Source organism: Diplotaxodon limnothrissa, linkage group LG4 (genome assembly GCF_057381915.1).
Source record: "Diplotaxodon limnothrissa isolate DT_005_m linkage group LG4, D_limnothrissa_male_GT1.1, whole genome shotgun sequence".
In the NCBI taxonomy this organism is placed as follows: Eukaryota; Metazoa; Chordata; class Actinopteri; order Cichliformes; family Cichlidae; genus Diplotaxodon; species Diplotaxodon limnothrissa.
In genome coordinates, this window is record NC_140599.1 from 6,062,826 (window position 1) to 6,076,668 (window position 13,843).

General features: G+C 41.8%; 2 protein-coding genes across 2 annotated transcripts; one reads left to right on the plus strand and one right to left on the minus strand.

Annotated features, from left to right (window-relative positions):
• Positions 1-6,017: 6,017 nt before the first annotated feature.
• timm29 (translocase of inner mitochondrial membrane 29) lies at positions 6,018-7,526 on the minus strand. The gene is made up of 2 exons (XM_085352007.1): positions 7,351-7,526; positions 6,018-6,964 (listed from the first exon to the last, which is right to left on the minus strand). The coding sequence occupies exons 1-2, from the start codon at positions 7,454-7,456 to the stop codon at positions 6,366-6,368; spliced, it is 705 nt and encodes a 234-aa protein (XP_085208133.1). The 5' UTR covers positions 7,457-7,526; the 3' UTR covers positions 6,018-6,365.
• Positions 7,527-8,647: 1,121 nt separating this feature from the next.
• Positions 8,648-13,324, plus strand: yipf2 (Yip1 domain family, member 2). Its single transcript, XM_085351325.1, has 9 exons — positions 8,648-8,911; positions 9,064-9,129; positions 10,163-10,317; positions 10,400-10,480; positions 10,580-10,667; positions 11,113-11,229; positions 11,317-11,483; positions 11,853-12,035; positions 12,120-13,324. Exons 2-9 carry the CDS (start codon positions 9,099-9,101, stop codon positions 12,213-12,215), a joined length of 918 nt encoding a protein of 305 aa, XP_085207451.1. The 5' UTR covers positions 8,648-8,911; positions 9,064-9,098; the 3' UTR covers positions 12,216-13,324.
• Positions 13,325-13,843: the final 519 nt, after the last annotated feature.

A 13,843-nucleotide genomic window follows, 5' to 3' on the forward strand; every position in this document is an offset into this window, starting at 1 on the left:
ACTGACTGCAAAGATCCAGCGTCAACTGAAGCTCAGCTACTCTGTTAAGTAGCTCCCTTGATGAGGCTGATCAGCAACAGGTGAGTGTGATTACTCCTCAGGTGTGGCTGGCTCCACGGCGGGAAAAAGTCTCCAAGCCTGGTGCCGCAGGAAAACATTGATACCACCACACACACACACCAACATGTAAAGGAGGAAACGAGGGACCGGGAGTGAACAACAACATAGACATGGCAGGTCGACCAGCGGACTGCAGACCATGCAATGAACTGACGACATAAGAGCAACAAGGGTTTTCTTCACTTTTAAGTTGAGTGTAGATGGTGGTGTTCTATTAAAAACAGATTTTTAAAAAATATATTAATGTAAAAAAAAACTACTCACTGACCTAACCTACCACCAAATGTAGCTAAGTGAGTCTCAGAACATAACAAGGAGCAATGGAAGATGGTGACCTAGTCTGATCAATCGTGGTTTCCTGAACATCATTATGACATATGAGTGACTCATTTACTCCAGAGAGAGATCACAGCAGGATGCACTATTAACAGATGAATGCCAGTCAGCAAAGGAAACATGATGTTCTGAGTAATGCTTTCCTTGGTTCTGACATTTGTGTGGATGCTACTTTGAACCCCCTCATAGTGCTATGAGTAAACACTTGGAGAAGAGTGGGAAGGAAAAACTCACTTTTAACAGGAAAAAACCTAGAAACAGAAGTTAGCATTTTATCCCATAAGCTCATCAGGGAAGAGTTTAGTGAGGTCACGGACATGTTAGAAAAATGGCCTTTTTCCCATGGACTAAATACCTTTACTCCTTTTGAAGGTTATGTACACATGCATTTAACTTAACAGTATTTTCTGATCACCATGGCTTCTTTCAATAAGATAATGCGCCCTGTCACACTGCAAAATGTATTCATATTTTTAACTTCCAAATCTCAGGTCAATCAAGCAGATATGGAGAGAAGGATCAGCTGGTAATGTCCTGTGGCTGACATTAAAGGACACAATTGAAGGTCTTGTCTGACCGATGTCCAGGTGAGTCAGAGGCTTTTTGGTGGCATGAAAGAGGCATAATATCAGACTTTTTTTTATAAATGTTGTGGTTGATCAGTCTATTTCAGTACATACATGAAAATCATGTAATAATAAGATGTAATTTCATACGTAAGAAAATAACTTCTACAGTTTTTCATTTTCGGAGTTTCGTCAATTCAGGCCAAGCAGACTGTTTGTGACTTCTGTACTTTGTATTGTAATGTGTCTTTGATCTGTCGTTGGTCCTGAAATTTCAAACATTATTGTAATAGCAATAATATTAGTTTAAATTGTGTAGTTTGACTCCATCAGCACCAACCAGTCACAGCCATCTTTACTTGTAGTTTCCTTTCCATTCTTCCTTTCTTCCACCCCTACAACTTCTCCCCACTCTCTCCACCGTGCTCTCTCCTTCCTTAGTTACATATTGATTAGGTCTCTCAGTGTGTGTATGTGCGTACGTGTGTGTGTGTGTGTGTGTGTGTGTGTGTATTTGTGTGTGTGTGTGTGTGTGTGTGTGTGTGTACATGCCTGGTCCTGCTGTGGTCAATGAGGTCAACATGGTGACCAGACAGGCTTCTACCCCCCAACCCACCCACCCGTTTTTGTTGTTTTTTCTCCCTGCCTTTTCCATCTCCTCCTGTTCTCCCTTTTACAGTCATCGAGTGTAGTTAGATAAACGCAACTTTGAAGGAGTCAGAAAAGATCTCAGTTGGTAGTAGCTGAAACCAAAAATAAGCACTTATCTTTGGTTAATTTCCTATATTACTAAATGTCAGTGTAGGAAAGTCAAGTTTCTGAATGCGTTTCAGACTGAAGTGAAACTGGAATACCACCACACATGAGTAGTAAAGGTCAAAAACTTGCATTTTTACAAGTTTCTTTGGACACAGGCAGACGATGTCCCTCTTTTCTTGCACTGGAAAAAAAGAGGCAGCCTGTTTTTCAAACACCACCTGACAGCAGCTGCCCTCACTGACCCTTTGGCCATCAGACTTGGTGTCTGAGTGGAGGAGGGGTCAGGATGGATGGGAGCCCTGGGGTCAATAGAGGACATAGGGCAAAGACGGAGGAGAGCCACAAAGAGGAAACTCAAAAGGATGCAGCATGAGAGAGGGCAAAAGAGATAAAGCAGGGACGACATGGTGTGGTCAGTGCTCAGTGTGCAGATTTTATGATCTGATTTTATAATCTGAATACAAAATCAAGTTAAGTTCTTAATGAAGCAAACCACAAACATCTAAGAAAACTACAGTTTCTTAGGAGCTTATCCTCAGTCGCTCACTTAGTTGGCCAGTCCGTCACTTTGATCCAAAGTTAAATAGCTCAACAATTACTAGATGGACTAACATGAAGTTTTAGTTTTTCTTTTAGTTATTAGTTTTACAGACCATCTTCCCCATGCCATGGTGGAGGGCATTAGCTAAATGTGGTGACATTTCAGCTGGTTTTAATGTGTTTGGGTTTTGTTTTTGACATGTTCATTACCAGTCTCCACAGAGAGGTGACCCCCAGTGAGTGCTTTGACAACAGTGGGAAGGAAAAACTCCCCTTTAACAGGAAGAAACGTCAAGCAGAACGAGGCTCGTGGAGAGTCAGCCATCTGCCGTGATCAGTGTGGAGGGAGGGGAGGAAGACAGGACAAAAAGCATGTTGTGGAAGAGAGCCAGAGATTAATAATAATATAATATGGGGTGGCTGTAGCTCAGGTGGCAGAGCAGGTCAGCCACTAATCAGAAGGTCGGTGGTTCGATCCCAGGCTGCCTCCTGGCTGCATGCCAACTATCCTTGGGCAAGATACTAACCCTGTGTTTGCCTACTGGTGGTGGTCAGAGGGCCCAGTGGCGCCTGTGTCCAGCAGCCTCGCCTCTGTCAGTGCGCCCCAGGGCAGCTGTGGCTACAATGTAGCTTGCCATCACCAGTGTGTGAATGACTGAATGTAGTGTGAAGCGCTTTGGGGTCCTTAAGGACTAGAAAAGCACTATACAAATGCAGGCCATTTACCATTTCAATAACTCATTAAATGATTAACTACAAAGTGGTGTATTTAATGTATGCTGTAGTTCCATTAAACTATTGGTCAGACTAACTGTTTGTCCTGTATTTATGCTAAGCTAACTTTAGCTGTTCAATTAAATATATTTTACAGTTCCACATAAATATATTATTGAAATGCTACATTTAAACTAGATGGTACCAGGCTCATAATTATTTTGAACTAGAGCACCCTCTGGTGGCAAAATCCAAACATGAACACCAGTGTAGTCCTTAGACTGCAAATTGAGCAGAAATCCAATAGCAACAACTTAGAAAACCAGCTGACCCGTGGCCTGTGACTCCCTCAGCATGGCATCTGATAGCCCTTGCTACAGGGTCACAGTAGTGACATCATGGGTCACCTCATTGTGGTGCAGTCTCTTTCCTGTGGTTAGGTTATCAGTGTGAGGGGTCAGACTCATTCTCCTTCTCAGGGGTGTCAACTGAACTGCTAAGACGTACTGTAATTGCTTTGGCCGTGTGACAGTGCAGGCAGCATTGCTGCACAGTATACAACCTTATTAGCAACATAAATGTTAATGCATTATAAGGTGCAGGTTATGATGATAAGGTGTGGTGTGTATAGGAATACAAAGTCCGTTTGTGTTAGCTACATATCATTAAGACCTGTTTACATCCACACCACCAATGTGAGTTTGTTATGGGTGAATGCAGAGGGCTTCACATCGTCTGTTTAGAATTCCCCAGTAACTTAACATATTTTTGGATTGTGGGAAGAAGTCTGAGTAACTAGAGAGAGTTCATAGAAACAACACAGAAGGCCCCCAGCTGGTTCTTGCATTTAAACCAAGGCCCTCTGTACTGTGCAGCAATAGTACTAACCACAACCTATGTAGAATCTTAAACACAGTAATTCTTTATTTACTTATGGTCCTCAGTGTGAGCTGGTCAAATATCGCCAATTTTATGGTTGGTAGTTCAATCCCTTCAGTCTGCATGCTGAAAAAGCTTGTCCCTTCTTCATCGTGAAGAAGAAGTGTAATTATTAGATTGAAAGAAAACTGATGTTGAAAAAGGTGCTTGAGATGAGTGAGATGTGTTATGGAAGAACTGTCCCATTTCTATTCTAGTTCTGAAAAAACAGGCTTTCTTGAAAATGCTTTAGCGGGTGCTTGAACAATCTTTCTCCAGTCTTTCAAAGTTTTTCTTTCAACAACACTGGCTAGTTTTTTAGGACAGTTTAATCCAGTCCTATATCTCTCCATTTTCAGAGGAATGTTTTTCGTTTGGTAAACTACTCAGCACTGACTTGTAAATGGCCTGTATTTGTAAAGCGCTTTACACTACATTCAATCATCCACACATTCACACTGGTGATGGCAAGCTACATTGTAGCCACAGCTGCCCTGGGGCGCACTGACAGAGGCGAGGCTGCCGGACACTGGCGCCACCAGTAGGCAACGGGTGAAGTCTCTTGCCCAAGGACACAACGTCCGAGACTGTCAGGGCCGGGGGCTTGAATCGGCAACCTTCCGATTAAAAGGCGAACTGCCAACTCTTGAGCCACGATCGCCCCATACTTATAAATCATTCAAACATATAAAAGGAACAAAAATCAAGGGGTGAGCTAGTATTGTGTTTACATATAAGGGACAACTTAGCAAAGAACCAGTTTTAAAATGCAAGTTTAGGCATTTTTTTCAAACACCTCATTAGTTCCAGCTTCTTTAGTTGAATTGATGAAAAATGCCAAAGAGAGGACGTTTTGACAGGCATAGAGTTGTATTTTTTGCACCAAAAGCTGTTAGCTGAAAATGTGAGTGTATCTTTTTAAAAAAGAAAAGAGGAAACTGGAAAAATGGAAGACAAATGAAGAGGATTAAATACTATCTATAGCAGGTGAAAAGTATCTGAAAGGCATGTTCTTAAGAAACAGGAGTGAAGAAAAATCCAGCAAAGATCTACAATTTACTCTTCACCAAGATCTCAACAGAAACGGTCTCACTGGAACAGAAGTGGTGAAGAAGTGCAAACAGGGAGAGACCAGGGTTTGCTAAATTACATAAGAACTGGAAAAAACTGAGCGACAAGTTCATAAGGGGACTGATGAATTTAACGATGTTCACAGGTTCTCATTAAGAGGAAAGTATTTTCAGTCAAGTATTAAAAACAAGCCTTATATTCAAATGCATTTGTTATTTCTTCCAATTGATGTTAAGCAAGAACAAAAGGGTCTGTAATTCCCAAATAGTTAACTTCATATTTATGTTAAACCCCTTGAATTACATTTGAATCACCTTAATCACATCTTCTTAGTTTGATTTAAATCCACTGCACAGAGACCAAATTACCAACACCTCTGGACCTAACTGTAGGTTCCACAGACCTCACCAAGACTTCAGATTCACTGGAGTTTTGCAGGGTTTTTTCCCCTTTTGTTTTAATCGTTTTTCTCTCTACATTGCTTGGTTATGTGTGGATAACCAGGTAGCTGAGAAGAAATACTAGTCATTTTTTTTATATTAATAGTGTGACTAATAATCGTTTATAAGCACATAAGCTTCATTTTATCTCAATTTTCATGTTTTGTTCAGAGTGTACAGCCAATTGTACACTCTGTTCATTGTATTTCCAAATTATGCAGCTCTGTACCTCCTCACTACATCGCAGCGTTGCAGTTTTACCTCCACTTTTTTGCTACAAAATACTTTTCAGACTTGAGGATTTTGCAATAAAAGTTTTGTTCAGTGGGAATCTATTATCACCTCTGGTCATTAGCAGTTATGGTTACGTTTCAAAACTACCATTCTCAAGTTTTACTGCAACTAGATGTAAGAAAAGGTTGTATTTGCAGCAGTGCAGTTCTTTTCCTTTATCTTTGTTATAATTAAATACAACAATAGCATTTGTGCTTTCAAAAACTCTACAGTCACACACAAAATCCACAACAGCCATGTCAGTCTGATTAGTGATGACAGATCTTTAATAATCACCCAGAGTTCATATCAGTGCATCACATCCAGATCAAATGCAAATCTCATGTTACACCTTAACATCTGTAAATAACTGACAGACTCGTTGTCACATGGTTCACAGTATAAATTATATACAACATTTTCTGCAAGAAAACAAAAACATGTCAGAAGGAATTTAAGCGTTTCCTTTTACTTTGATGTTTCCTCTGTCTCAGCGGCAGAATCATCATTTGGTCAGCTGAGATTGGTGTGAGTGTGTGTGTGTGTGTGTGTACACAGTCAGGCTTCTGTCCCGCTGTGTGAGTGCGAGGCTGCTCCTCTTCACTTTTCTTTCTGTCTGTCTACCACTTTAGTTTTTGTCTCCCTTGTCCTCCACGCTCACTGGTAACCACGAATCTCTGTGCAACTTCTCATTCCTTTCCACCTCCTTGACGCTGGGTGTTGACGTTACCTGCATGTGCACCGGCAATTGCTTGAATTCATCCTCGTTCACGTCATAGTCCTTCATCTTTGAGCTAAGGATCCACCAGTTGCCAGCAAAGCCAATGTCCAACACCCGCTGAGGGATCTCCCTCCAGGGTACTGACAAGTTAGAGCACTGGGCTTCATACAGCATGGCGTCCGGGTCGTAGTCAGCGTAGTACACCACAGACAGAAGACCCAGGCTGGCATGGCGGAGGCGGCCCTCATTACGGAGCTTCACCAGACTCTGTACATGGACATCAGAGATGCCGCTGCGGATCCAAGGGGACAGCAGTCCCAGCTGGTTGGAACGTTTCAGCAGGGCGTCGTCGAAGGACAAGCGGTCAGGTTTGGTGTAGAAGCAGGCCCAGGCACCGCCCAACAGCGTCACATACACTGATGTTCGGAGTGGTCTCTCCCAGGCGCCAACTACCGCCTCTCTGCACGCTTCTTTGTAGTCAGAGAGCAGGCTGCGACACCACACACCTGTAGGGAGCAGAGGACGAAAAACTAAGCCTGGATGTAAACCACCTCTCCTCATGACAAAAAAAAAAAAAAACACTGGCCGGCTGCAGGAGGTGAGAGGAGTCAGGTGACCTAATCACCATCTATTTATGACGTTATCACACCAACAACCCAATTCAGCGGCATATAGTTGTTAGGAGGATTAAAAAACTCTATACTGTATCACCGTTTTTGTCATGCAACCAACATGCACAAAGACTAGCAGAATAATGCGTTTAAAATGGTCATTTAAGCAATTAAAATTACTGGGACTGTTTCCGTTATAATAAGCTATGTTTACCACTGAGCTGGCCGTTAACCCCCTTGCTATCCAGCTAACGTGGCTAACCCGTGCCTCAGTTCCTCACCTACTTTGCTGTTTTTCAGCCGCTCCCAGCGGCTCGCTGTGCCCGGAGGCGCCGCTGCTTCCGCCGCAGAGCTGAACATCATCCTCGCTACACGAAACGAGGCCATTTTAACGACTCTTCTGCACTAAAGACTCTTAACCTTCATGCAGAATTGACATTTTAACTAGTGACAGGGACCTCACATGAAGTCAAAATGGCAGCTACTTCTTTTTTGTTGGTTGACAGCTAACAAAAAGGTTTATTACCGCCATCTACTGGGCTGGAGTGGTGGTGCGAGACTCCAGAAAGAATTAGCCTACAAATACACACCCTGCTACCATAAATTACATTTCATCTCTGCTTACAATTTCTGTCTCTCTTTATAACTCAAAAATGCTGCTGTCCCACCATTAATAATTCTTTCCAATAACTGCCAATAACTTCTACACCCCCTTGTTTCTGTGTTTTAGTTTGATCATTTCTCTAGCTTTCCTATTTAACAGGAAAGCTAGAGAAATGATCTAGCTTTCCTGTTAAATAGGAAAGCTATTTAACAGCTTTCCTGTTCCCCTTTCCCTTTGGCACTGAGCAAATTATATTTCCCTGATAGTTGCATATGCACATGCAGTTGATCATCAGTTGATTATTTTTCCCTTTTCTTATTGTCTTGCTTTGGTACATTTTCCCTGTATAGTCTATGAATGGCTTTAGTTTGCCCCTGTGGCCCATCTTTGCTGCCATTTATTTCTTATTTTCAATACTTTTAATGCTTTTACTACTGCTATTACTACTACTTCTTTATCTTCCAGCTGGTCCCTTTACGGGTCATCACAATAGATCATCTGCTTCCATCTCCCCCAATCCCTTGCATGCTCGTCTGTCTCACCAACCCCCTTTATGTCCTCCCTCACTACACTTAAACCTTCTTTTTGCCTGGCAGCTCCACCTTCAGCATCCTTTGTCCAATATATTATCCACCCTATCAAACTCTTCTCAACCTTGCTTCTCTTACTTGGTCTCCAAACTGCTCAGAAATCTTACCATGTTCACTTCTGACCGCCGACAGCTCCACTAGACACGATAGAGGGTCTCACTCCCTTGCGTGAACCCTTCCTTTCGTTCTTGTTGCTATCCTCCTGTCACAAATCACCCCTGACACTCATCTCCATCCGCTCCACCGTGCCTGCACTCTCTTGTGTTTTTTGTAACGTTAGAACCTTTCAAATAAAGTTATTTTGAAGAGCGCTTCCACGTGACAGCTTTGTTTACGCGGTGACGTGTACCGGAAGCTGTGTTAAAATGACTCCAGTATCAGCAGGACCTGTAAGGCTGTGAAAGACAGGTGTTAGCATTGTAATGTTATTAATGTCTAGCATTTTATTAAGTCCGCACAGACGCTGTTGTAATATATTAACCTTAGCTTTATTTACAATTTAAATATTAGCTAGTCGTAGGATTCGCTGTCTCTGCTGAGTGGTTGATATTACGCCATTCAATATCATCATTATCAGCAGCAAGATCCTGCTGAGCAGCGAGGACAGACTGCCAAGACATATTTCACCTCTCTGGTTATTACATTTTGGTACGTTTCACCTGTTCTTATCGGATTTTAAAGCGTCAAAATTGAATATTTTTATATTATACATTAACTGTAAACTTCAAGTGGTTCTCTTGTCGGTGAACTAACAGATGTTCGACATAGCATTTCTTTACTAACGTTCATTTTTCTCTCAGCTCTTGCATGAAGTTACTGGTTGTCCATTGGAGACATGGCTAGTCCAAACAACCTACAGTTTCAAGGTAAATGTGACAGAATCTTTAAAGGAGATATAGGTTGTAAATTTCTGCTTGTTTTGTTCTGCCTGGGTTTCTTTGTGTCACGTGTTAGTTCCAGGTAGGTAGTTGGGAGATCTGTTTTACGCAGAAACCAAGCTGTCGTGTCCACGTGAATCAGAAAACTGGACTCTCCCCTTACCTAGGGGTTTTAATTGGCTGTAAAAGGGTTTATACTGCAGTGACCATGCAGAGCACATAGTACAGTACTCTGAATCACGAAATCGCCCTGAAAACGTTGAAAAAAAAATATTGTTGATTGCAAACCATCTACTAAAGGACAAATAGCGACATCTGCTTGCCATACTCTGCTATCGCAGTCGTATGTAAAGATGCTCTTCCTGCTTCCTTGTAATTTCTTTTACTTTCATGTAACATTGTGTAGATTGCACGGGCGATTATGGGTCAGATTGCAGGAAAATTATGCTTGTTTTCATTTGCATAATATGCATGGATGTATTGAACATCCTGCTGATTTATGACACACAGTGAGTTCCAGTGTATTCTGTGTCAAATACTAAGTCTTTTCTCTGACCTACTAAACGGCATGCTAGCATGGCTATTGAAACACCTTCATGGTGTGTTGGTAACTTCTCTTACTGCTTGTTTTCTAGTCTTATTCAATAAAGTGTGTGTTTTAAAAACCTTTAACAGAAAGTCTGTCTCTCTGTGAGGCAGGCTGATACCAACACTATGTAATCTAAAGCAGCACAACACTGCTGTTGAATAAAATGAAACAAGGTATGGAAGCTTCTTGCAGGAAGTTGTGTTCTTTGTCAGATAATATCATTAAAACAGGACCGGTCCGGTTCAGTGACATCAATTAGGAAACCATAGACAGAAACTGAGATCGCTTTTTCAGTAACTGTTTGTAAATATGCTTTTAAATCCTCTCAAGTTTGACATTTTAACATGAAATCTATGGGAATTTAGTCCCTGTGGGAGTGCTGATCAGAAGAACTGCGCTTACCGACTGCCTTTTGCCCATGTGCGTCCATAGAGTTTGAAGAAGCAGCAGAGCTGCTATCGGCAGACCCTGGAGCCTCCACACTCAGTATGTCGGGCTCAAACACCCCCAACACAACAGCATCAGCAGGAGAAGATGTAAAGCTGGACCTATCTGAGGACGAGGAGGGTCAGCAAGAGAGTTCAGAGGTAAAAAAGTTGTGTGGACCACGAATAAAGTTTGAGTTTCTACTTTGAGTGCATATCAGCTGATAGACATCTGTGCTTCCAGCTGTTAGGAGGGCAGAAACCAAGTGGTGGCTTCTGGACCTTTGAGTATTATCAGTCTTTCTTTGATGTGGACACAATGCAGGTATGCCTGACATCTACCTGACACTTTGTCTACACATAAAGTCTTTGTCAGTCAGTTTGAAGTTACGTGTTTCTTTTGTTTGACCCTATCATGATGCAGGTGCTGGACAGAGTGAAGGGGTCAGTGATGCCACAGCCTGGGAGAAACTTCATCAAATACTACCTTAGGAGTAACCCAGATCTGTATGGTAAGTGGAAGAAGACACATTTAATTATTAAACTGTATTACAGGAAGAACATATTTTGCACTGTGCCTTGTCTTATGGGGGGCATGTAAGTAGATTTTTGGTAGGGGAAATTAGATTCTAGCTATGCCTGAAGATGAGTCGTAGGTGGGTAGGTAGGAGATTAAGGGCCAGATTACTGTTGGTTTGCACCAAGGTAAGCCTCTTTTTAATCCTAAACGTGTTTAATGTCTCATGGTCTTTATTATCTTATTGAATGTATCAGTTAATTCATGTGATTCAGGCATTTCTGATACATGTTAAAAAGCTGTTCAGGTGTCACTTATTGTCATTCCAGCTTTAACTGTTTGTTGCCCATAGGTTCAAAGGATCAACAAAGTGTCCATCAATTTTTTGACATTGATGAATTAGAAGATGAATGCACTCATATAAGTGTGCGTTTGTGCAGGTCCCTTCTGGATTTGTGTCACACTGGTGTTTTCTGTGGTGATTAGTGGGAACCTGTCCACCTTCCTTGCTGAGCAGAAAAACCCCACCTTCCACTACAGACCACAGTTCCACAGAGGTTAGTGCTGCACACGGTCTCAGTTTGACTCTGTGTCACTGTAGCACACTGGATCTGCATAGCTCTGTCTTGTTTCTCTGCCTTTAGTGACAATTGCTGCAGTAGTGATCTTTATGTATGCCTGGCTGGTGCCGATCGGGCTGTGGGGTTTTTTGACCTGGAGGCAAGGGGCCGAGAGGCAGATTGGAGGCTATTCTTTCCTGGAGACTGTGTGTGTTTACGGCTACTCGCTCTTTATCTATATCCCCACCTCTGTGAGTACATCTGTGGTGTTTACAGGTTTAATAAGTTGTATAAATGATCTCACCCATGATACATGATATACATGTATAATATAGCTCACATTTTCGGAAACCTCTGATGTCATTCTCTATGTAACTTGCCGTAATGTTAAAACTCACCTGTGGTTCTTCATTTGAATGAGTGCAGAGGTCTGTTCTGCCCAATGTTTTGAGTATTTTTGAAGAATAACATGTTCTGTCTGAATAATTCATTTAAGGTTTTGATTGGCAGCTGTGGCCCAGGCCACTGCCAAAAGGAAAGGTCAAACTTTGGTAAATTTCAACAAAAACCAAAGCAGAAACAATAATTAGCTGAATAAAAGGTCACCCTGTCACCTTCAGGTTTTGTGGATAATACCATATGACTGGCTGCACTGGATGCTGATCCTAATTGCCATGGTGATCTCAGGCTCACTCCTGGTCCTCACCTTCTGGCCCGTTGTCCGTGATGACACCAAGGTGACGGCGGTGGCTACAGTAGTGACCATAGTGGTTTTGCACACACTGCTGGCAGTTGGCTGTAAGGTCGGTGAGCTGCGTGGATCTCAGATGTATGGAAGGACACCTTTACATTGAACCAGATACTCAATCTCCTCTCTTTTCTTCTAGCTCTACTTCTTTCACGCAGAAACATCCCCACCAACAGCTCTTCCTACTACCTCAACTCTCCACAATCACACAACGCTGGCCTTCAAAACCGACTGACCAACACCGAGGAGCAGCAGGGAAATGAAGACCGTCTTTTTTGACAGATCGAAAACGACTAGACTGGAGGAGACGGTGTTGATTATCACCACGGTGTGATTCACTTAATGCTTCATGGATAAAGTGCTGGGACGGTTGTGTGTATGTGCGTGTGTGTTTCGTTTGTCTAACTTATCCTGGGGTGGTTCATCTGTATTTCTACTGTGACTGATGTTTCATGATGTGGTGGATTGAGCAGTCCTTCTTTAACACTGTGACTTCCACTCATTTCATGATGTCGTAAAGGACGCAGGAAGACACTACAAAAGCTAATACATAAAACAATGTCACTCCTACTAATTTATCCTTATGACACATCACACGGACAACAACCAGATTTTTCAAGTTTAAAATGATTAGGTTAATGAGAATGCCCTAAATGTCTAATTTCTCATATAAATACACTTTGTGGCTTGTGGTCAACCCTGTGGGCTCATAGATGGAATTATGCGTGGCTCTGCACAAGAGTTTAAACATTGTTCAACAGCTGTTTTACAAAGCTCCGAATGTTATAATTGATATTATTAGATGACAATGATTGATTTGTTGGTGTGTACATCACTTTAATTTTAGAAGCAGGGGTATGCCCCCCTCCCTGCATCCGCTCTACACGTACAGATACATAGAAAAGGGACAATAATGGGGTATTTGTGTATTAAACATGTAGTGATACTGCCCTTAAGACACTGTTAGATGCTCCCAAGTCAAGCAATCTCTGAACTGTAAAGCTGCGGACTGGTCAAAAGATGATTGTAAAATAAAATAGAGTTTATGTGGTCCTGCCGGAAGAATATACATGTTTAGGTTGGCTCTAACTTATTAGTTATTCTATCACAAACTGAAACTCCAGCTGCTGCTTCTCTGCCACGTGGAAATGTAGTTTACCGTTTTCACTCACAACACTGACTCCCTGAATTTGCTTCAGTCGGATGTGCAGAAAAGAGTTTATTGAACCTGCAAAGGGACTCCAGCACATCACCGCCACTCTTCAGTCTTCAGTCACAGAATGACCTCAGCTGCTTTACTTGCATAGACAGTTCAGTGTTAAATGAAGAAAGGGTTGATGGATGTAGAGCTATTTATTTCCTACTGTGAACCCAGGTAGGGTTGTATTAATAAACGGATTCTCTACTCCAGATTGTTTGGATCTTATTACTGTTCCAATCTTTGATCACTCACAGCTGAAAAGGATTACAAGGTTTGCAGTTGAGCGATGTGAATCACCTTAAGCAACTTCAAAGATTGACTTGAACTAGGTCCCTTATGTGACAGGAAGACTAGAGACATGGCTTTGGTTCAGACTTGATGTCTAACACAGATCTTCAGACATTTGTCTAGATTTGTTTTTTTCTCAACATCCTTCATTCTGACCTGGTTTCAGGATGAATTTGACCTACTTTGACTTTGTGTTAGTGAAATGATTTGAGAAGATGCTTGACTGCTTTAAAGCTCAACTTCGACTTCTTTCAATTTAAGATTTTTGTTTTGTAAATATTCAGAATTAAATTGAGATAATCCATCATCGTGATATACACTATTCCCATTCCAGGTACATTGTAACAGCAAACCCTGCTCAAACCTTATACCAA